This window comes from Pollachius pollachius, assembly GCF_949987615.1.
Source record: "Pollachius pollachius genome assembly, chromosome: 14".
NCBI classification, from domain to species: domain Eukaryota; kingdom Metazoa; phylum Chordata; class Actinopteri; order Gadiformes; family Gadidae; genus Pollachius; species Pollachius pollachius.
This window is the reverse complement of record NC_136947.1, coordinates 18,889,614-18,911,467: the sequence shown is the minus strand read 5'-3', so window position 1 is coordinate 18,911,467 and position 21,854 is coordinate 18,889,614. Positions and strand designations below refer to the sequence as shown.

Genomic DNA, 21,854 nt, shown 5'->3' with positions numbered 1-21,854 from the left:
CAAATAGACGACTGATATATAGTTATATAAAAAGGAAATGATATGAGTGTCAGCTTTTATTGTGCTTATCTCAGCTGAAAAGACCCAGTATGATGCATAGATCATGCACTTCCCTGATGTGTCTGATTCAAATCATTAGCTAATACAGAACATTGGGCTAGATAAATAAGATTATGTGTTTCATTTCCTGAATATTCATGCATAAAAAGTCTCTCAAAAGTGTTGACAAATATAAATAATATTGCTTCAGTATTTAATAATGTTACGGAAAGCATTCAAATGAATCAAATTAAAATTGTGCATCAGGAATGAATCACTCCTCCAACCATTTGGCAGCTGATTCTATTAATGATGAAGTTAGCAGGAAACCTTAAGTTCCACTATTTGAAATAGAAAGAGGAAGCTGAGAAAATGAAAAGCAGATAAGTTACTTTCAACCCCCTTGCATAACATGGGGGATATTCGCATGGTAAGACGCATCTCTACTCTCTGTGTTTTACGCCAATATCTTGACTCCTACAAGAAACGGAATCGACACTTAAGGCACAGTAGACTTAGACTTAGTAACTCACTAGTAGTCTTGTCTGTTTACTGTATTCTGTGGAGTTGTTCGGCTATTGGATGTTGTCTTTGTGAAATGTAGTTACCTTTCTATTAGTAAGTAGAACATCTTCCCTTTTCTCTTAAATTAACTTGTCTCCCGGCGCTGATAATATTTTCCTTTTTCTTAATCGAATCTCCTTTGTCTTAATCAAAGTTAAAGTGAAGTACGAACAGTAAAGGTGCAATCGGCCCAAACATTGGTATGGGTTTCTGGATGTTTTATGTGTGTATTCTTTGGGGTAATACAATCAAACCAAAACCTGTATCAAAAAAACTAACTTTCGCCCATTTTTCCCTCTGATCCACTTTGCAGACCACCATGTCCGTCAACACCACCTGTCTCATCGGAAACCATTCACAGGGATGCCCCACGCAGCATCAACAGAACTCGACAGGTTTGGCCGTGGGCCTCAGCGTCTTCTTCCTGCTCCTCCTCCTCATGGTGCCCATCATCTTCTACGTGAAACGTTACCACAGGAATGTTTGGCGGCTGGACTGGGCCAGACCCGGGAAGATGGAGGACCCCGAGCAGATCGAGCAGCAGGCGGCCGCCCACCGGTACAGCACCATGGGCCGGGCGCCAGGCGGGGCAGAGCCAAGCCCCATCTACGAAAACTACAGCGGCCAAACTGCCGCGAACACAGCCTCCAGGGGGGGAGCGCACATGTAAGGAGCACTAATTACACCAACTTTGTGAAGTCAAGCCAATGTTGGACGAAACAAAGTTCTTGTGAAATCTAAGCAGCTATTACAAATAATGTCCATTCCATAGATGGACATTGTAATATTTCTAAATGAAGAAAATCAAGTTTCAAAATAGGTCAATGTTTGAAGAGTGAGCTAAGCGGAAAGAGGTGAGGAAAGACTATGTGTTGGTTGTTCCTTTTTTACACAACATTGCAGTCGGAGCATAAATTTCCCCTTCATAATCGAAACCCGTTCTAGCTGTTCTCCTTCAGTCTATCTATTGATCAAACACTGAAAATGATGACTCAGAAATTGACTTTTTTGGGCATTTCCCAAACAGTTTGTTGTTTGACACAATAATGGTCTTGTGGCGTAACATCACTAAAGCGGGGGTTCCTATTTTTTTTTTTTTTGTTTTTAATTCTGTCACCCACCTGTGAAGGACCTCTTGGGCTCCTGGACCAAACAAGTTACTTCACAAAGTTTTTGTGAAGTGAAATAAGCAATGCATGTGATTCGGTCATAAGTGAAAAATTCTGATTATTCAAATTTATTTAGGTATATCGTTCATCAAGACAGTATTTCTCTTCCCGTTTTTCGGATATAAAGCAGCAATGTGTGGGACGTCTCACTATCGGGTTGGGCAACTTCCTCTACCTACTGGCCCATGGGCCTTATTGGCTTGGCAGCCATCCTGGTTCTTAGAAATAGCAGGGGGATGCATTCAGTTCCATCGGCCTGCTAGGACCAAGATTAAGACGGCCGTAAGATGGCTTCTGGGTGAATAAGGCCCATCTTCTGTGTCTCTCTCTTCCCAGGTCTCCCAGAGGACTCGAGGAAGACTTATACTATCAGTGTGATTCGGCCGATGATGCAATATACGGCAACGACCCTAACTTCAGCCTGGCCATGCTTCCAGAGGACGGGGAGGACCCCTATATTATACCAGACGCTCTATGAGCCCCAAGCAAACCACTAAATCACTCCCATGCACACACAGGCGTACACATACACTGCACACATGCACATACACTGCATGTATGCATACACAAACACACACACACACACCCACCCACCCACACACACACACAAACCCCCCCCCCCACACACACACACACACTCACACACACACACACACACCGACACACACACACACACACACAGACACACACACACATGCAACACACGACATAGACATAGACAACAAAGCATGAATAAACACAGACATACACACACACACACAGAAAATATTTGTTGTTATTGTTGTTTAATGAAGTAAATCACAAATGTAAAATGTAAATATACTCAATTAAAGAGGTCCGTTGAACAAAATGCTTTTTGTGTTATAAATAAAAATTTGGGCTTCACTCTTGGCGACATGCAAGTATTTATATTTATTATAAATACTTGCTGGTTTATATATATTTGCTGGTTTTACTTCGCCACTTCTGCTTTTTGGAGAAACGGGGATTTTCACCATTTCGGTAAATCACACTAACTTTTTGTTATTTTTTATCTATATAATAAAAATAATTCTCTTAAGCGTTTACATTTGTATTGCAAGTTTCTGTTAACAACAAGAGACGTCCAGTAGGACCGTACTCCTGCCGAGATAAAGTTATGTATTACATGTGACTTTTAACTGACCTGTTAAGATAAAGTTGGAAGTTAACCTGAAATATCTTTATATGCTTATATATTAATTAGAATAAATAATTATATATAACAATAGTTTGCATACCTGTTCATTATTAATATTGATTAAATACTAATACATTACAATAGAGCAAGGGAGAGAGGGCGAAAGAGATTGAGACAGAGAGAGAGAGAAATCGGGTGAGAAATGGTTCTTAATGACAATGTCTAAGCATTACAGCATAGCTGATGAAAATTGGCATTGAAAATACTATTCTGGTATAGTTTGGGATATGCTGGATGGGGTGGGGGGGTGGGGGGTTACAAACCATAGATAAAGACAGTTCTGGGGGGGGGGCGTGCTGCGATTATTCTTTGGGCAAAAGTCATATTCTTGCTTCATCAAGTCGAGTTTACAGCAACTGAAGGACTATTATAAGAATAATAAGTGTATTGTATTAAGTGTCTCATAGTTCTCAGTTATAACGGCATCAAACCTATAGCAATTGTGCCCAGTGAAACTCTCACTAATCAAATTAATCTATCTTACTTTAAAAGGACTTCCTTGCAATGGTCATCTTATTTATGCATAACACATCCACCACCATCCACCACAACGAAGACAGCTAATAATATTCCTTGATCTCTGATCACTACAAGGTCGTAACCAAATATTGATTTTGGGACATGCATCACGTTTAGCAAACAGAAACTGCAAAGGAACAGGCATTTGATAGGCTGTGAAATACCTTAAGCTGAATTTTCGGCAAACTAAGGTCGCCCAATGCAAATGTACTTAATATGAGCAACTATAGTTGGGTTAAAAAAAAACAGCTACCTATTGTACTGTTACAGTTTTTTTCAATTGCTTGAACACTATAGACACATGCTTAGACCAAAGTAACACAACTTTAAGTTTTTGTTACTATACATTAAACACATGTAACCATTCCTTAAACAAAAGCGCTTCTTTGCACTTTAGTTGCAATTGTGCAACACACTTGCTCCTTTCTGTAACACACTTGCTCCTGCACACTACACAAGATTTCATACATAAGACACTTAGTTCAAAAATGACATCTCAGTATATCATTGGGAGAACACATCTATTCAAAATACTAAACACATAGGGTAATTGAAAATACTTAAATACACACCTCAAAACACTTACTTACAAAACTGAACACCTATCAGCCAGCTGCAAAAAGGTTAAAGGGCAACTGTGCACGTCCCGGGGCAGCGCGGGGGAAATATATCATTGTGTGCCGCCATAAGCCTTCGAGGGTAACTGCACCACTTCTAAATGCACTTCAAGATGCAGCTGAACAGGACAGATCAGAGCAGCCCAGGTTTGCTGTTGTCTGGGATAATGTTAGTTTCCGTTGGGCTGTTCTTGGTCCAGAACAGGTACACCAACCATAAACAATTTGAAATCGTATGCCTATACTCGCCATTTCTAAAACCTATAGAAGATTTTTTTTCAGCTTGAGGATGTAGTGTATATGACTGCCAACCACATGCCCGCATGCCTCTTCTGCAGGCAATGGAATTGGCCTGCGGAGACATTGAGGTAAGGTCCATGGATGGATTTGGCACACAAGGCGAGGATCCATAAGCCAACCAACGCACAATTGCCGTGTTTTTCTGTGTTTACAGTACAGTTGTGTATTTTTGGTTAATTTTTGTAATATTTTTGCTCAGTTTTTTTCAATTGCTTGAACACATTTTGCAAAATTTGGCTCATTGTGTCAAAACTCAACACACAAGCAAATAAGGCACAACACTGGGAAATAAACCATTCACATCTATGTCAAATTGAAACTCTATCGAAACCTAACAATTCTTTGTAAAAATGGCACTCTGATGACAAAATGATACACACTTGCATCATATGAATACACTTTCAGATCAGCAGCAACACACTGGTCTACTTTATATAAAACACTGCAGTCTTTCATGTTCCCTGTTTTTATTCAGTTCCACAGAGGGCACGTTTTCACCACAACCAAAACATCAAATACTAAATACTGTACCTTGCAGTACTGTACATTACAGTGCAGTAAATACAGTTTGAGCAAAAATAAAACAAAAATAAACCCTACTGTACTGTAAACATGATGATGATGAAAACTAACATTATCCCAGACAACAACAAACCTGGGCTGCTCTTGTCTGTCCTGTACAGCTGCATCGTAAAGTGCATCCAGAAATGTTATTATATGTTCGGTATTGAAGGGACCTAGTTTTGTTTGATGGTGCAGAAGCCCTTGAAGGCTTATGGCAGCACACAATGAGATATTTCCCCCGCGCTGCCCCAGGACTTGCACAATTGCCCTTTGTTACGACCCCGTCGTCTTTATGTTATGACCCCGCCGTAACATAATTATGTTACGACCCCGTTGTCTTGTTTTGCTGAGGTTGAATCCAGCCTCATCAATGTAAATAAATTCATGAGGCTGTGCAGCTCAATCCATCTCCAAGATGCTCTGCAACAAAACAAAACATGCAATACATATTTTGGATGGCATTACTCAAAACACTCAACTACAGTACTACACATACAGAACCCCCACCCCATCAAACAGGTACCTGGTACTTCTCTGAATGTATCTATGTGGTACTGATACAATGGCGCCATATTCAGCTGTAACTGGATGACACCAATACTGTATTCTAAATGTTAAGGACTGTAACACTTACCTGTACATATTCACGTCGAAGTCCTTTGACCCTGGCACTGTTCCTCTCAAATGGGACCCTGTACAATTGCTTCATGGTAATTTGGCGCTTTACCAAAATGCGTCTGATAGTGGAAATGCTTACTCGCTCTATGTTATTGAATACTTCTCTATCTGCAAGTATTTGTTGCTGTAGCTGGTTGAGACGGATTGCATTGTTTGCTCTGACCAGGTCCACAATGGCAAGTTCCTGCTGTTGGGTGAACAGGCGCTGGCGTCCGCCCCCAGAAGGTCTTCTAGTCATTCAATAGAAAAAAGCAACAACAAAATGTTACTGTATTGGTTTGCTTCTTTTTTAAAGTACTGTATATACTGTACTTTACTGTATATACCATAGAAAGTACTGAAACATCTCAATGTAGGTAATTACAGTATGTCACAAAACTACCACTTTCGTTCCAAAAGGAGCATTAGCCACAAAGTAGAGAGTTGAAGACTGTGGGGGGACGTGCGACGTCTGGCCTGCAGGGGGAGTATGGACAGGTTGGGAGCGCACGGGATTGGCCGGGGGGATTGGACCTGGTGGTGAGCAGGTGTCTGCACTCAGGTCAATCAGGGAGGGTGTACTTATGTGCCTGCCTTCTGTTGTAGTAGGAGAAGGAAAACCCGGAGCACGGAACCCCGAGATCCCGCACGAGGGAAACCCACACGAGTGAAACCCACACGAGTCCCGAGAGAGAGAGACATTGTGGGAACGAACCCCTTTTTTGTTACCGTTAAGAGTTTTTGTGTTCTCGTTTTAAAAACAATAAAAGAGACCTCCCGCTGAGAGACAGCACCCCTGCCTACTCGCCTGTGTGTATTTGTGGACCCGTTACAAAGACATACCTGTTTTCCAGTCGGAATGTCCTTATTATGGATGAAACTGTGAAATGGCTTAGATTAGGGTGGACTCTCTGCCCAGCTTCCCTCAAAGTCAGACCATGGTTTACGACATGGTCCACCAAAGTTGCTCTTATGTCATCGGAAATATTGTTCCGTGCAGGGCCTCTTCCACCACGTCCTCCTCTATGTCTCTGTCCTCCTCTTCCTCCTCTACCTCTGCCTCTTGCTCTTCCTGCATCCATGCTTGCAAAGTTCTCAAAATGGCTTAACTGAGGCCTTTTTTTCTGTAGCCGGCTGATTGGTGTTCAGTTTTGGAAGAAAGTGTTTTCAGGTGTGTATGTAAGTATTTTCAATTAACCAATGTGTTTAGGATTTTGAATAGATGTGTTTTCCCAATGGTACAATGAGATGTCATTTTTGAATTAAGTGTCTTATGTATGAAATAATTTGTAGTGTGCAGGAGCAAGTGTGTTGCAGAAAGGATCAAGTATTTTGCACAATTGCAACTAAAGGGCAAAGCAGCGCTTTTGTTTAAGGAATGGTTACATGTGTTTAAGGTATAGAAACAAAAACTTCAAGTTGTGTTACTTTGGTCCAAGCATGTGTCTATAGTGTTCAAGCAATTGAAAAAAACTGTAAACTGAATTTACTGAACTGTAAAGTACTGTACTGCAATGTACACTATTGAGTATTAGATTTTTTGGTTGTTGTGAAAAGGTGCCTTCTGTGGAACTGAATACAAACAGTGAATATGGAAGACTGCAATGTTTTATATAAAGTAGACTAGTGTGTTGCTGCTGATCTGAAAGTGTATTCATATGATACAAGTGTGTATCATTTTATCATCAGAGTGACATTTTGACAAAGGATTGTTAGGTTTCGATTGAAGAGTTTCAATTTGACATAGATGTGAATGGTATATTTCTCAGTGTTGTGTCTTATTTGCTTGTGTGTTGAGTTCTGACACAATGAGCCAAGTTTTGCAAAATGTGTTCAAGCAATTGAAAAAATCTGTAATTATAATCAAAATAATGAATTTTACCGAAGTAAAAACAAGAACTCTTATTTTTATTTTTTTTGCTTCATTTCCAAATCTCTGCGCCCCAGTGGCAGAGGTTCCGGTACCGGCCTGCGGCCCGGTGGTTGAGAACCGCTGATAGAGGCTGGGATTGTTATCTAGCCCTAACCCTAATTATTTAATACGTGTATACTTTGGGTGGTACTGCAGCTCAGGAGCTTTCAAAGTGAAAGATTGAAGACGTTTACATCGGCCCTGCGTTGTTTAACCAGAAGGGATGTCATCCCCCGAAACAAAGAAACACACGAGTGGTTGTTACGGGACAGACAGAAACAAAGGAAGCAGCGAGCCGGGAACAGGTGATCGTTTACCGTAAGAAAAGTTGAATTACAGTAAACAACAGCGTCCCCTGCGTGAGAGTGATGGCCTCTTAATTGGCTGGCCTGTTGATTCAATCTCCCAGTCACTCAGTATCCCACACCCTTTAATATGTCGTCTTTATAAATGGAGGATCAACATTCATGCTGAAGCCTGACGGTGACCTTTACCCATACTTTGATAATGAAAAAAAAGGAAATGCTTATTTGGGAAGGGGGTGGTATGGCTAATAGGTTGCATCATTTTGGAATTTGTTAGAGACCTGCCACCCAATCAATCAATTGAATTAGAATAAATAAATACATATGTAACAAAAGTGTGCATACCTGTTCAATCATTAATATTGATCAAATACTAATATGTTGTGCACGTACCAATGTAGGCTATAGGTAGGCCTAAGGGGTTGCCAGCTTTGGAATTGTCTCTAGTTTTTATGCCCTGAGATATATGCATTCTATTTTGCATGTTGTTACAGTTGGATCGTGGATACAGCGATTTTACTGTGTAGCTTTATATACATATACTGTATATACATCTAAAGTAATTATCATAATTTATAATAACTTAACCTATCTATATATCATATATCATAATATCATAACTTATCTATCTAACATTCTTAAGTTATCATTAAAAACACAGACTCTGATAATATGTAGTGAAAGTGCTTTTGCTGTATCGTTGAAGATATGCAATCTGAATAGTGGGAGAACAGTTTACACAGCAGCTGTCGTCGATAAGTTTTGGAAATCGACCTTGGTTCTTTCTCTTTGTCAATTAATAGTTATGTTCATTGGTTCACTAGGTCAGGGCCATTTAGAAAGACTTAAACTGGAACAAACAAGGACATTTGTATGTAAGACAGGATATGTAGTAAATCTATGTGTACATATATATATATATATATATATATATATATATATATATATATATATACACATAGATTTATAGTACACATAGATTTTATTTATAATATATATATATATATATATATATATATATATTGACATTGGTATTCACATTTAGAGAGTTATAGTTTAAATAATACCAAGTATATCTGTTCAATCTATTATATTCAAGTATAATATAGTAGGAAAGCCAAATATTTATCTCTGAAGTTCAATCACACATAATAACAGATTTAAGGTTAATGAAGAATTAAGTAACATTATATTTCTTTAACTTTTTTTATTGAAATTTATAACCAACAATACAATATCATAATGTTTCACAAAATCTGTTAACAGTAAGCCTCAGTAAGTTCAAAGAAAAAAGGTAAACATTACATCGATCTTGAGCTGTAAAACAAAAAGAAAACATAATAACACAGACATAACTTAAAAATGTTAAATATAACTTACAATAAATAACAGTTATTTAAATTCAAAGGTTTATAAACGACAAAAGGTTTACTTAGACTTTTGAAACATTTTGATTCTACTTTGCCAATGTGAAGTTATCTGTGTAAACCTTCTCTTCAGTTCTGAAGCCTCTCTTCAGGCTGCATGGATCAACAATGACCTGCTATTTTGCTTGAAAGTATAACATTATTTCATCATCTTGCATTGTACAGTATATTTCAAAATGTACAAATCCTGTAATAAAAACAACCCAACGTTATGGCTCAGGGGGACGCCCCTCCCGGAGGGAGCTGTCAGGCGCAGTAACATGTGGTGACGATGAGGTCGGGGAAGGGGGTCAGTGTGAGCAGGCCCCTGCTGTCGTAGTGCATGAGGACCAGGGGCTCGTAGGCGGCGGGCACGCAGCAGGGCCCCGGCGTGGCTCCTTTGGTCAGCTGGCTGAGCCGGGACTTGACCTGTGTGTGCATGCCGGCCGGCTTGTAGTTGTGGGGGCAGGAGCCGTCGCAGTAGTGCATGGTGTAGGTCTCTGGCGCCACCACCCAGTCCGACCAGCCGATGTCCTTGAAGGACACGCTGAGGGACTTGCGGCAGCACCAGCCCTGCTCGCTGCAGACGTCCTCCTTGTTGGAGCGGGGCAGCCTCCTCGCCCTTTTGGGCCGGCCTGCTCCCGCTCTGGGCTCCACCAGGCCTATTTCCAAAGCAACCGACGGCGCCGTTTTCAGGTTCTCGCCTTCGCCGGCCTCCAACCCCACCTCGACCACCAACGGGTGGCGGTGTTCGTCCTCGTGGTCCTTGCTGATTCTTCCCCACCATTTCTCCACTTCAGCTCGGAGGTCAAAGGTCAGGCTGTGGCGGTGCTCTGCAGTGGCGTTGGATGTGGCGCTGGTCATCCAGACCGTGGTGTTGAGAAGCCCCTTTATGTGCACCTTAACACGGATCTCCTGTCTGGTCTTTGGCAGGCCGGCTTCCGATCGCCAACTGGAAATCTTCAGCTTGGCTCTAACCAATGTCAGATCGGTGTGGGTGTTGTAGTCTTTATTGAAAACGGCTCTGTACCACTGTGTGTGTTGGCTTGACTCAGGTGGAATAACTCTTACTGGTTCTACTGCAAAAGAAGAGGACAACATGAAAAACTGTTTAATGATGCAATGCACAGAAACATTTTATATAGACATAGTTTACACAAATTCATTCAAGGTCTTGTTCCTGTTAGGTCAAAAGTAGGCTATTTCGATTGTTAACAATGTTTTGGATGAGGGCTAGATATGGGCCAATCTGATGAGAATCAGATAGTTATCTTAACTACTGATAACAACAACAAAAAACAAAGTGCATCTCACCTGTTTCTGGGAACAGCACGGTCAACCGTCTCTTCCTAACAGTCTGGACTTCCCTTATCGGCTCACTCGTGTTGCCCCTCAGAAGCCTCAGCGTCTCCCTGTAGAGCTCGTACATTCTCCTCAGCTCCTCATCGGAGGCTTTACCTGCCGGCCTGAGCTCCCTCTCCATACCCAGCGAGCTCAGGATCCCTGCCTTCACCGACTCCAGGAGGAGACGCCTGGCCGTGTCTCCGAGACCTTTCCTGCCCACGTCCGGTGCCCCGTCCTGGGCCAGCAGCGGCCAAGTGTGGCCCGGGCGAGGCAGGGAGCAGGAGAGCAGGGCGCAGACAGCGAGAGGCAGGCAGTGTGGCTGCAGTAGGCTCAGCATGGTGCAGAGACCTGTCAGGTAGGTTGAGCTTGTGGAGGATCAGCCAGTGAGTGCTTTGTCAGTGGGATGAATGAAGTTCTTCACATGGTTTCATTTATAGGTCTTTTTGTGTTGCCACACCCCTAGCCAGTCAGGTGATTAGTAGCCGTCCTTTGTGGCGCTGAAGGTATGGCTGGATGTCATACCTGAGTATGGTTCTGAGTCGGAGCAGCCATTGTCCTCCAGGACCCAGAGACTTAAGAGAGAGACCCATCCATGGTGGGGAAATGATTTATTAATTCATGATGACACACGTTTTGATGACCTGACAAAAATGCTTTCAAATTATATTTTGTATTAGAATTTAAAAAAATGATTTTACCTGCATGGAAAGAAAATGTTTGAAAGCTGAAATGTAGCTAGAATATAGCACATGATGTAGACCACATATAATTTACACATTTTTTGCCAGAACTATTGATTTCTGCCACCGGAAGATTTTGATCAAGGAAGCTTTTCTTCCCACTCACCAAATGATGAAACCGTTGATGAGATGAGGGCAGATAGGCTGAGCGGTGCGCTGAGGTATCAGCCAGAACATCAACTCATGTTGAACCGTACTTAGAATGGAATTGAAGGCCACAATTTCTCCAAATTAAAGAATAATGTAATCTAATATATTAAAGGGGGGTGTGGGATTAATTCATCTTAAACGATTAAACAAAGAACTGCCTTACAATGTTATGTAATTGTCAAAATGTTTTCATTATTGGCAAAGCTTCTAGAATTATCTATTCCATTTGATTTATGACAAGGGAAACAACAACAGCACAATATCAACGGTTGCTCTTTGCCATCCAGTCATCAACACATATCCCCTCCCTCCCATGCTTATCAGTAACGCAGCTCATTACATGTTTATGGCATGTCTACGCCTCATGATGAATGAGAGGCTGTTCCCATTCATGCCTGCCAAGGTCGTTCTGGGAAACACTGATCCAAGGGAGGAACACATTCCTTTCCATGCATGTCTGTTTCCGTTTTATTGATTAGTATGTAAATTGTAGAATAAGTTAATAAGTGAAAGTCTTATTCATTTACTGGCATCTTGATTGTGAACGTCATACCCCTTGTGGAGGAGTCTACAAGGCACTGCATTTGCATAGCTGTTGTTGTTGTTGTTATTTCCATTGTGGTGCATAAGGCAGCATGGGCAACATTAAACTATGTTGCCCTACACAGGACCAAAGGTGAAAGCTACGTACCCTACCCTTCCAAGTCGAGTGTGTTAATTGTCGGTGTCACTAAGTCAGGTGATGAAACTCAGGTGGAAGTGTGTGAAAGGTGTTCAAGTGTGATTCATGCGTTGCGGCTCTGAACGTGTGTGGATATGTGCTCTCTCTCTCTCCCTCTCTTTCTCGCGCTCACTCCTCTCTCTTTCTCTCTCTCTCACTCTCGTTCTCTCTCTCTCTCTCTCTTCTCTGTCATTATCTCCCTGTCTATCTCTTATTTTTCCATTTGAACTGTGCCTTCTTTCTTGGCAACTCTCTGTTTGTAGAAGAGACAGAGTGGAACAGAGATGGGTATAAAAATAGAAGGGGTTAAGATTTCTTGTGTCCCTAGAACAAGGAGAAATTGCTATTTTGAAAGGAAACAATGCGTTCATCTAATCCTCTGATGTGGTGATAGACAAATATGTTGGTTGGTAGGTAGCTTTTTGAGTTCTGAAAAGTATTATTAGACGTCTGATTACTGAGGCCCTTTACTTACTGATATCAAGTTATGTGTGTGTGTGTGTGTGTGTGTGTGTGTGTGTGTGTGTGTGTGTGTGTTTGTGTGTGTGTGCGAGCGTGTATGTGTGTGTATTATTGTGTAGGTGTGTAATTGTGTGCATGAGCGTGTTTGCGTGCGTGCGCGTGCGGGTGTGACACTACCGTTCAACAAAACAATGGCACTGTGTATTGTTTCTGTCAACATGGCAGTGATTTCACATTAAAATAAATCTATTGCTCCTCCTAGAGGCCATAAAGACACTGTGCAACAAATATCGGCCCAATATGTCTACATTTGAGAGAAGGAGGAGGAAATAAGGACTGCCCTCTAATTTCACAATGATTCACACATTTGCATATATCTTCTAAGGCGTGACCAGGCCTCTGTTTGTCAACAGACAAACCTTTCACTTTTGTCAGTGCCTGCATGTGTGCATACACGTGCATGTGTGTGTGTGTGCGCGCGCGCGCGCGCGCGTGTGTGTGTGTGTGTGTGGGTGTGGGTGTGTGGGTGTGTATGTGTGTTTGTGTGTGCTTGTTTGTGTGTGTGTGTGTGTGTGTGTGTGTGTGTGTGTGTGTTTGTGTGTGTGTGTATGTGTGTTTTATATGTACAGTATAAGTGCATTGGAGGTTTTTTATACAATATTTATATTGGACACAAAGTTGATCCGTTAATCATGTTAAAACATTTTTTAGAATGTATACAATAAAATAATAAAGTAACCTTTCCAAAGATGTAATTTGCATTGTGTGACAAGATAGATAGAGACTGTATCGATCCCCAAGAGGTAAAAAAGCATGCCTTCTTCATTGACTTTGCACCATAACTCCATTGAAAGGGATGGTAGAGAAAGCAATTAACCGCAATCCAAGGCAGACCACTGGGAGATACTGAGGGAAGGCCGTTTCTGCGGGTGTGATTGCGGTCACTAATGAGCACGCGTCACTCAGAGTTGTCCTGCTTCCTGCAGCCCCTGAGGCGTGCAGCGGGAGGACATGCACTGAGGCACAGCCCATTTCAGCGTTCATCCATCTCATGCTGCACATAATATCGGTCGAGTTTTCGAACAAATTCGCCAAATGCACAGGACCTAGTCAAGTGTGGCACGGTGCGACTGGGAAATAACAACCTAAATTCCTGAAGATGCCCCAGTAAAGAACCAAATAACAATCATGTATGTAAAGTAGGTCATTCAACAAGCAGCAGTAGGAAACAAAGTCATTATGTGGATGCCTATACATTCACTCTGCACGGTGCACTATGTCCACTTGTTTTGGTTTGGAAACATAGTGTTTTTACTTGTTCTCAGTTTCACCTATCCAGGGCTGCTGAATGACTACCGTCAAATGTTCGGTCCTCAAAGGAAATGCTTCCTGGTATCCTGACTCACTGAAGCCTTTTCTTCTGGTTTCTCACTTGCTTGGGAGTTGAGAGAACATTTAGGTTTCGGTTGAGGTTTACACTATAGGGAAACGACCATCCTCAGCTAGATATTTAAAAATGTTGCTTTTAGAATGATGTGCATGCGTTAATAAAAGCCAATGTACTGTATGATAAGCTGTTTTTGTTATACTATTTATTTCAGTGTACTATTTATTCAAATGTACTATTTGAATAAAAAGCCCAACTGAAGAATGTGTCTTGCTTTTAGATATGGATATACAAAACAGGGGAGAAAAATTAGAACAATAAACAAATAGGCTATAAAATACCATTGCAAGAACATTTTACATTAAATAACATTTAACATGTATTTACATGTTAAGCTAGGTTGTTGATTTGCTAAAAGAGAGAAAAAGTAATATATGGTGTGATTCTAATTTTAGATGTACTGTAGGAGCAGGCCTGAAAGCCCAGTCTGAAATGAGAACAATGGCCAGTTTGTTAGTGGAGCATACATCAGGACATGTGGTGACACAAAACAGGACAGTAACCATTGTACACAAGTAGTACACAAAACACAGTGGTGTCAATTAGATAACTAGACCCCTTTCATTTGCTTCTACATGTTTTCTCTTTCCCCTCCTAAAAATAGTTGAATGAGTAATTTGTCATGCTTCGTACAGACGGTATAAAGTGTTACTTAGGGTTCTAGGTATATGCGGTATATGCAGGCATATGCATAGTGGTGGAAACCGCATGAAATACGCCCTTGGGACATTTCTGAAACCAAAATCAGAAGTTACACAATAGGGCAATGTACATGCCTACCAAACACACAATATAAATGGTTTAGCATATTGCAACACAATGATTCATATACAATGTAAGAGCCAAGAACAGGATCCCTAAGCTGCACAATGGGTTTCACAGAAACACTTGGGGGGATGCGCTGGTAGGGGGTGCTAATGTGTGACAAACTCTCAACCACCCACACCCCACCACCGCCACCCAAAGCCCACCCAGCTCCCTGCGATCAGGCGATGACAGCCTCGGCCACCGTTTGGGGGACGCTTTTCACAGCAAAGGATGCGAAGCAGTCGGTAGTACGGCGACAGATGAGGACACGTCTGGGGATGACCTGGGCGCAGTAGGGCTGTAGTGGCGCTGAGCGACAGGACGGCGGTGCTTTTAGAAGAGCGATGGACGAGCCCAACATACTGAGACGTCGCGGTCTGCAGGTAACCAAGCGGCCAGCAGTGCGCTTATTCTGCCTACATAAACAGCAGGCCTACTACGTTTGTAATAGGAACACGTGCTGTGCATGTAATATGGATGGTGGTGTGCGATAAGCTTCTCACAGCGTCTGAGAGAATATTGTGTCAACGATGCAAAAAAATGTGGACGTGCATGAATGTAGCTGTTAAAATTGAGAATGGCCTCACGCCGAAGATGTAAACGTTTAGCCGAGGAAGGTGTAGAGTAATGTCAGAGCGTCAAATAGGATATAAAATAAAGACATCCATGACAAACCCGATGTTTATATGATTGGGTTCAGAATTGTTATTATTATGAGTACCTACTATTCAACGTGCTGCTTTAATTGTGGCAATGGGCATATCACTGACTAATCAAATTGCCTCCAACCAATGCGCATTCCTTTATACTTACGAACAATTTGGTGATTAAATAAGGGCACAACTGCAATTTATCAAATAGGATAATACAACCTACTACAGACTGTGTTGTAGGCGCTTTGGTGAATCTCCATCCCTGGGTTGCCTTGGTGACAGGGGCATAGAATCCCAGGATTGGCAGACACATCCCCGTAGTCCTATGATGTGTCGAGGATGTTATTAAGAATTGTGAACGAGGAGGAGTTTTAAGAAGGTTCAGCTGTTTTCTGATTAAACAAAGAATTAACGTATACAAACAGCTTCCCTTTCTCGTTCTAGGCTCATTAGGAAAGTGATAGTTTTACATATTTTATTTGAAAGAACATTTAATGCACATGCATAATATAAGGCTATTTGTATTAATGGATACATTGTAGCTAGATATTCCTTAAATTACTATTGTAACAATCTACATATATAATCTTTATTTTGATGTAAAACAACAACTAACAAGGGAACAAGCAAAAAAAACGAAACAATGAACTCAATACTCAATACCAATTGATGATGAAAATGCAGGTAATCTAATGCTGAACTGTATGGGCATTGATTCATTAGTAGACAATATTCATTCAGAATGTTTTGCTTTTAGCAAAGGTAAACGTTACCGGGTTGCAATATGTATCAGAGGAGATGATTAGGTCAATGCACTTGACTATGAATCAATTTGATACAAATATATCGTAGCAATGTTACTTCCTCTTTCACCCAAGAAACCAAAGTATTAGGACCTGTTACAGGATATTCTCCATACCAGGGCCTCTGGATTCCAACTTCTCTGTAGTGTGAGATAATTGAATTGTTAGGCAACACACACACTTCAATTAAACATGTACATCTTTCTGTCCACTATCCTCCTGTTGCCCTGAGCGCCTACCAACAACATGTGTTCTAAAGACCCACTTGGCTCACATGAGATCTAGGCCACACCAGAGCTAATTATCTCCCTGCTGCACAAGGGCCACAGGGAAGAGGAAGCCAGAGATTTAAATAAATAATGCATAAATAATGTGTTTGATTGGGGAAGGAGGAATCAACATTTGACTGCTACGTAGGTTAGGAAGAATGAGAGAGGAGAGAGAGAGAGGGAGAGAGAGAGAGAGAGAGAGAAATGCTTAGTTTCCCTTTAAATATAACAATGTAACCAATATAACAAAAAGTGAATCCTCTTTATCTTCTCTTATTTTTATAAACACCAAACACTGAATTCAATTTAAAGTATATAAGTATATATATCCTCATCTCACTATTTTTAAAAGCCACATAAAATATTGTAGAATATTTTTCAAAGATATAGAAAAGTCCTGCTATACACAAAAAACAATGACAGTACTGTCAAACACAGTGTGTATTTTCATTTAAAATGAAAAGGGGAAATTAATCTTCTTGTTTAGTGTAGACACGCCTTTTTCGGTATAAACAACAATTTGTGCATTGATGCATCTGTGGACATAAAAACATGGACTAACAGGAACGTCTTAGCAGCCTTTTCCTTATCTTCCTTATTCTCTCCCTTTCAGAAGGAGTTGAGTCTACCACGTAGAGGAAATGTGTAAGTATCTTCAATCTATTTAAACCTATTTAAATATATTCTCTGTCTGTCTGTTTGTCTGTCTGTCTGTCTGTCTGTCTGTCTGTCTGTCTGTCTGTCTGTCTGTCTGTCTGTCTCTCTCTCTTTCTCTCTCTCACTGATATTTGCTTGGCTCTTTTCGTAATGAGCATTGAGAGCATTAACTGCAGCCACAAGCTGAATGTCGGATGGGTTTCACTGCCTGGACAGGTTTAACAACAAATCCTCCTATGGGCCGGCGGCGAGATAGGGCTCAATACAGTTTACCATCAGCACAATGGACCAGCTTTCAGTTTGTCTTCAACAGACTGTAGGCAAACAGCTGCTGGGAACTCTTTTTTTATACAACTTTATAAAGTTGATCTGATAGTTATTTATGTGATAGTCTGCGATATTGTATCGGAGAGGCAACAATAGCATGAGAAAGAAAGAAGCTTTTACATGTTGTCTTTTTTGGTTTATGTTTTGTTGTTGTCTGTCATTTGGCTGTGGATGTGAACAAATCACATGATTTCACAGAGTTATCACCGGTTGGGTTCCATAGTGTGGCATGTTTGCTGCCGCCATGGACACCAAGTCAAGCAACCTCCAACGGAAAGCAACAGCCTCAAGGCCTGACTTGTTATTCTGCATGGCACTAAAGATGTACTCAGTTCTTTAACTGTCAACTATAACCCATATAAGTGAGGAAAACAGTTTTTTGGGGGTAATTTAGATTATTACATTATTCTTTGCCAGAGATTTAATCAGCATTTTAATAAAAGTTTATTATATTATAGTGTCAATATGTTGATGATTCTTGAGTTTAAGTGATGTATGGTAAGCTTATTTCCCATGTGGATTCATATAATTATTATATAGACCTATATTTACAAATAAATGTATCCATCTATTTGTAAATGGGTCATCCTTACAACCATAGCTGTACGCAACTATTCGATTTAGGCTAAATAAAGCCAAGCTTAAAGAGCTATTGCTAGAAATTATAAAAGAGGGAAACTGAATACTGTAGGACAGGGGTTCCCAACCTTGTTTGTTCCAAGGACCGGCATATTCCTAAAAAAAAATTGGAGATCCGGCAGACAATTTGAATGCCCATTTTTTTTTAGATGCAGCATTTTAGATGTGGCTGTTTTTCAAGATGGTTTATTTATTCACAAGAATTAGAGCAACAGCAATACAACGATTGAGTCTCAGGCTCCCTTCAACAGTACAATAATATAAAAACTAGAATTTATAAGAGAAACACAAGAAAAGTCACCTGAGACCAAAAAAAAAAAAAGTCTTATATATATATATATATATATAATTTTTTTTCCGAGGCCCGTTTCTAAGTCGTCCACGAACCGGCTACGGTCCGGGGACCATGGGTTGGGAATCACTTAGAGTAGAAGAACACGTGAACTCCATGACCGTCCCAGTACCCTTGTCTTATGACCACTTCCTCTCCCACATTGGCCCCACCTCTCCTCTCAAGATGGGCTACTGCTGCTGCTGACATGGGCGCATCAAGGCTGCCTCGGTGGAAACTTTCTATCACTGTACTGTTTGGGCGAAGAGATCACCCGACCAAAGCCTCAGCGAAGGACTAATGGCAGTTTTCTTTTTGCTCAATAAAACAAGGCAAAGTGGAAAACTGAGGCGGGGATGTCATGCCCATTGGCGGTCTGCTGGGCTGCCCTGCCCGGGGTAAAGAGTCGCTTTGAGCCGACGCTACAAGGACTTTATCGTTTTGGACGTGGCGTGCTTTACTACCAGAAATAATTTCGACAAGGGGACAAGGAAGGGAGTGATCCTTTTATCATGAACACACTTCTTTACTAGTAGAGGACGATTCGCAGTTCGGGACTCTTTGCCTTCTCCACTCCCATCATGTCCGACCAAAACCACTACTGGACGCTCTTGCCGAGCTACAAAACCAGTTTTGTAACTGGGAATATGATGAAAAGAACAAAGGGGTAAATAAAAGACCATAACCAAGTTGTAGTCATACGCACAGTATTGCATGAAGGGTGTGCTTGTTGGCCTGTATTTATTATTATTCTGCACTTCTGTGGGCTGAGCTGTCCCTCCCTTTCATGGCTGGACCAACTGCGATGTGTTGAACGCCTCGATCGAGTCGTGTTATTGTGTATTTACTCTGAACACACAGCTATGTGGACCATGGTAACATCACCGGCTAACCTAATCCGGCTCTGGTGGTCTCTCGGTGTCAACATGAGCCTCCTGGTGTGTTGATACATCCGCACTGTGTGTGTGGTTTCCGGATAGGAACGTGGCCCTAGTGGAGCCCGGTGTCGTGGCCATAGTCACTAGGGCCTCCACACCGGGGTCCACTAGGGCCTAGTGGAGCCCGGTGTGGTGGACCCCAGTGTGGGGGCCCCGGTGTGATGGGCCCTAGTGGCCGCCGATGTGGTGGCCCTAGTGGCCCCTGTTGTGGTGGCCCTTGGTGTGGTGTGGTGTGGTGGGACAGCAGCAGCAGTAGCATGGGTTTATTGTCCTGGAGAAGCTGCCAGCTGTCACAAACAGAGCCTGTAAAGGGACACAACATCCCACAGGGGATGATAATACATAAATGTGTTACTGACAAATATATACTAAATTCCCTTTTATTATGAAACAACACACAGACTGTGTCTTTGTATTTATGCATAGTGGTAACCTGCTGGTACCCCTGGTTATATTGATGCTGTCCAGTACCTAGTTAAATGTAACAGCTGAGGAAATATAACAGTATGTTTCGGAAATATGGCAGCACTGCAGTTGGCATATTTGAGCTTCAATAACATGATGACTCATGCCTTAATGGAGTCTCTTCTACCGATAGACTGGATCGAACATGTCAGCTCGCCAGTAGTTGGCAAGCATCCATCCCCATTCGCTGTCCTCTGTAAACCCGCCCAGCACTACCACTAGTTCATACTGCCTTACACTGGCACTGTTGTTCCTAGTGCAGAACCATGAATAGTTCTATCAATGATGTGTGTGGACAACTCCCATCACATGATCCTGCTGGGGCACATTGTTGTTTTGATTCAATTTTCTCTATCTCTCAAGACTCCTCCTATAAGCCAGTAGTGATTGAATGGCTCACTCTGTGTTTATTTACTTTACTGATAACGTCTAAATGGTATGCCATTTAATGAGTCTGGGTATTTAAACTTTCTTTGTTTGTCCCAAGTCCACCTTAAGTTTAGTTTGGGCCCCGGATCCCCCTGTCCGACCCAATCTCCGGTCTCCCCTTTTGAGACCATTATAACCTTATTAGTTTGAGCCCATGCCTTATTATATTTTATAATAAACTGGCATCCATGAAATATCCAGGATGAGCGTCACAATATGATGCTAATAGGAACGAAGAGGACTTTTGGAATAGATAGGAAAGCAAACCAAAATCAAGTCCCAGTTCCCATCATATTTGTAGCGGCGATAGACGTATATGTACATCTTTAGATTGCTTTCCATCTACAGCATGCATAGAAAAGACAGCTCACACTGAATAACACAGAGCTAAAACAACAAACACCAGACTCCAGTGCTATGACCGTCTGTCTGTGCTTTATTGTTATTGTAAACCATATTGCATCAACAAGTCTCTTCCCCCCCCTTCCTCTCTCTCCATGTAGGGCTCGCAACAATAAGAGGCGGAGTCTGGCCATCGGCACCCCGTCGCCCACCCTCTCACGGCCGCTGTCCCCCCTCCCGCTGGCCACAGGTACAGGCTTATGTGTGTGTGTGTGTGTGTGTGTGAGACAGACAGACAGACAGATGGGTTCACACCAGGCCAACGGGTCTGAGTGGAGTTGCAAAGCAACATGGGAGTTGTCAGTGAAAGCTGATGCATAAGCAATTGACGTGGTGGCGCTAAGCCAGGCGTTCTGTTCTGACAAGGTGTCACACGAGGCCAATGGTTAAGATGGTAAGTCGTGTAGTGAAGGCAAGGTTTAGCCCGTGGTTCAGCAGACAAGGAAGGGGTTGGATCATATTGGTTGGTACCGACGGTGAATGAAAGTGGGAAAGGAGTGTTGTTCCAACCGACAATGACTCGAACGATGAACTTTAAACACATCCGACTCATTAGGGGAGAATATACAAGCGGTATACTGTAGACACGTAAACTAAATTCACATATCTTGATCCTTGTCGACAGTTTGATGGTTGAATGCCTGCATGTCTTTTGATGGTTGACTGCTTATTTGAGGGTAACACGCCTGCTTGTGTTTGTCTAGCTGGTAGTAGTCCGGCAGAGAGCCCCAGAAATGTGTCCACCAGCTCATCTGCCAACTTCCAGTTTGCCCGGAGGTAAGAACTGTACAAAATACGAACAAAAACAACATTGATGTTTAACAAGACACACTATTAAAGAGTGTCTTGTAGGGTTTCCTTGACTTTGATGAAAAATTGGTAGTTGGAAAGTTTTAATTTGAATAAAGCCAAACCAAGCAGCCAGCAAAAAGAAGGCCTGGCGGCAGGTTGTTAGGTAGGGGGGTGTTGTGAGGTGGGGAGGTGGGGCTTGTGGCAGTT

The 21,854-nt window shown here is 41.8% G+C and overlaps 3 protein-coding genes across 6 annotated transcripts in view; 2 read left to right on the top strand and 1 right to left on the bottom strand.

Moving 5' to 3' along the window:
• Positions 1 to 451: 451 nt before the first annotated feature.
• Positions 452 to 2,770, top strand: LOC307086196 (uncharacterized protein; the record flags this gene model as incomplete). Its single annotated transcript, XM_079751333.1, has 3 exons — positions 452 to 469; positions 917 to 1,269; positions 2,109 to 2,770. 3 exons carry the CDS (start codon positions 452 to 454, stop codon positions 2,248 to 2,250), a joined length of 513 nt encoding a protein of 170 aa, XP_079607459.1. The 3' UTR covers positions 2,251 to 2,770.
• Positions 2,771 to 9,538: 6,768 nt separating this feature from the next.
• On the bottom strand, positions 9,539 to 10,952 carry gdf15 (Growth differentiation factor-15; the record flags this gene model as incomplete). Its single annotated transcript, XM_079751332.1, has 2 exons — positions 9,539 to 10,350; positions 10,586 to 10,952. The coding sequence occupies 2 exons, from the start codon at positions 10,950 to 10,952 to the stop codon at positions 9,539 to 9,541; spliced, it is 1,179 nt and encodes a 392-aa protein (XP_079607458.1).
• A 4,241-nt stretch (positions 10,953 to 15,193) lies between these two features.
• Positions 15,194 to 21,854, top strand: part of mast3a (microtubule associated serine/threonine kinase 3a) — a 32,566-nt gene continuing 25,905 nt past the window's right edge. For 2 of the 4 annotated variants that reach the window (XM_079750990.1, XM_079750989.1), the window contains exons 1-3: positions 18,807 to 19,288; positions 20,957 to 21,045; positions 21,560 to 21,632. In XM_079750990.1, coding sequence (XP_079607116.1) covers positions 19,203 to 19,288; positions 20,957 to 21,045; positions 21,560 to 21,632 — 248 coding nt within the window. In that variant the 5' untranslated portion in view covers positions 18,807 to 19,202. Of the gene's footprint in view, positions 15,326 to 17,280; positions 17,313 to 18,806; positions 19,289 to 20,956; positions 21,046 to 21,559; positions 21,633 to 21,854 lie in introns of those variants that run through there. The other 2 variants (XM_079750991.1, XM_079750992.1) reach the window with 2 other exon arrangements.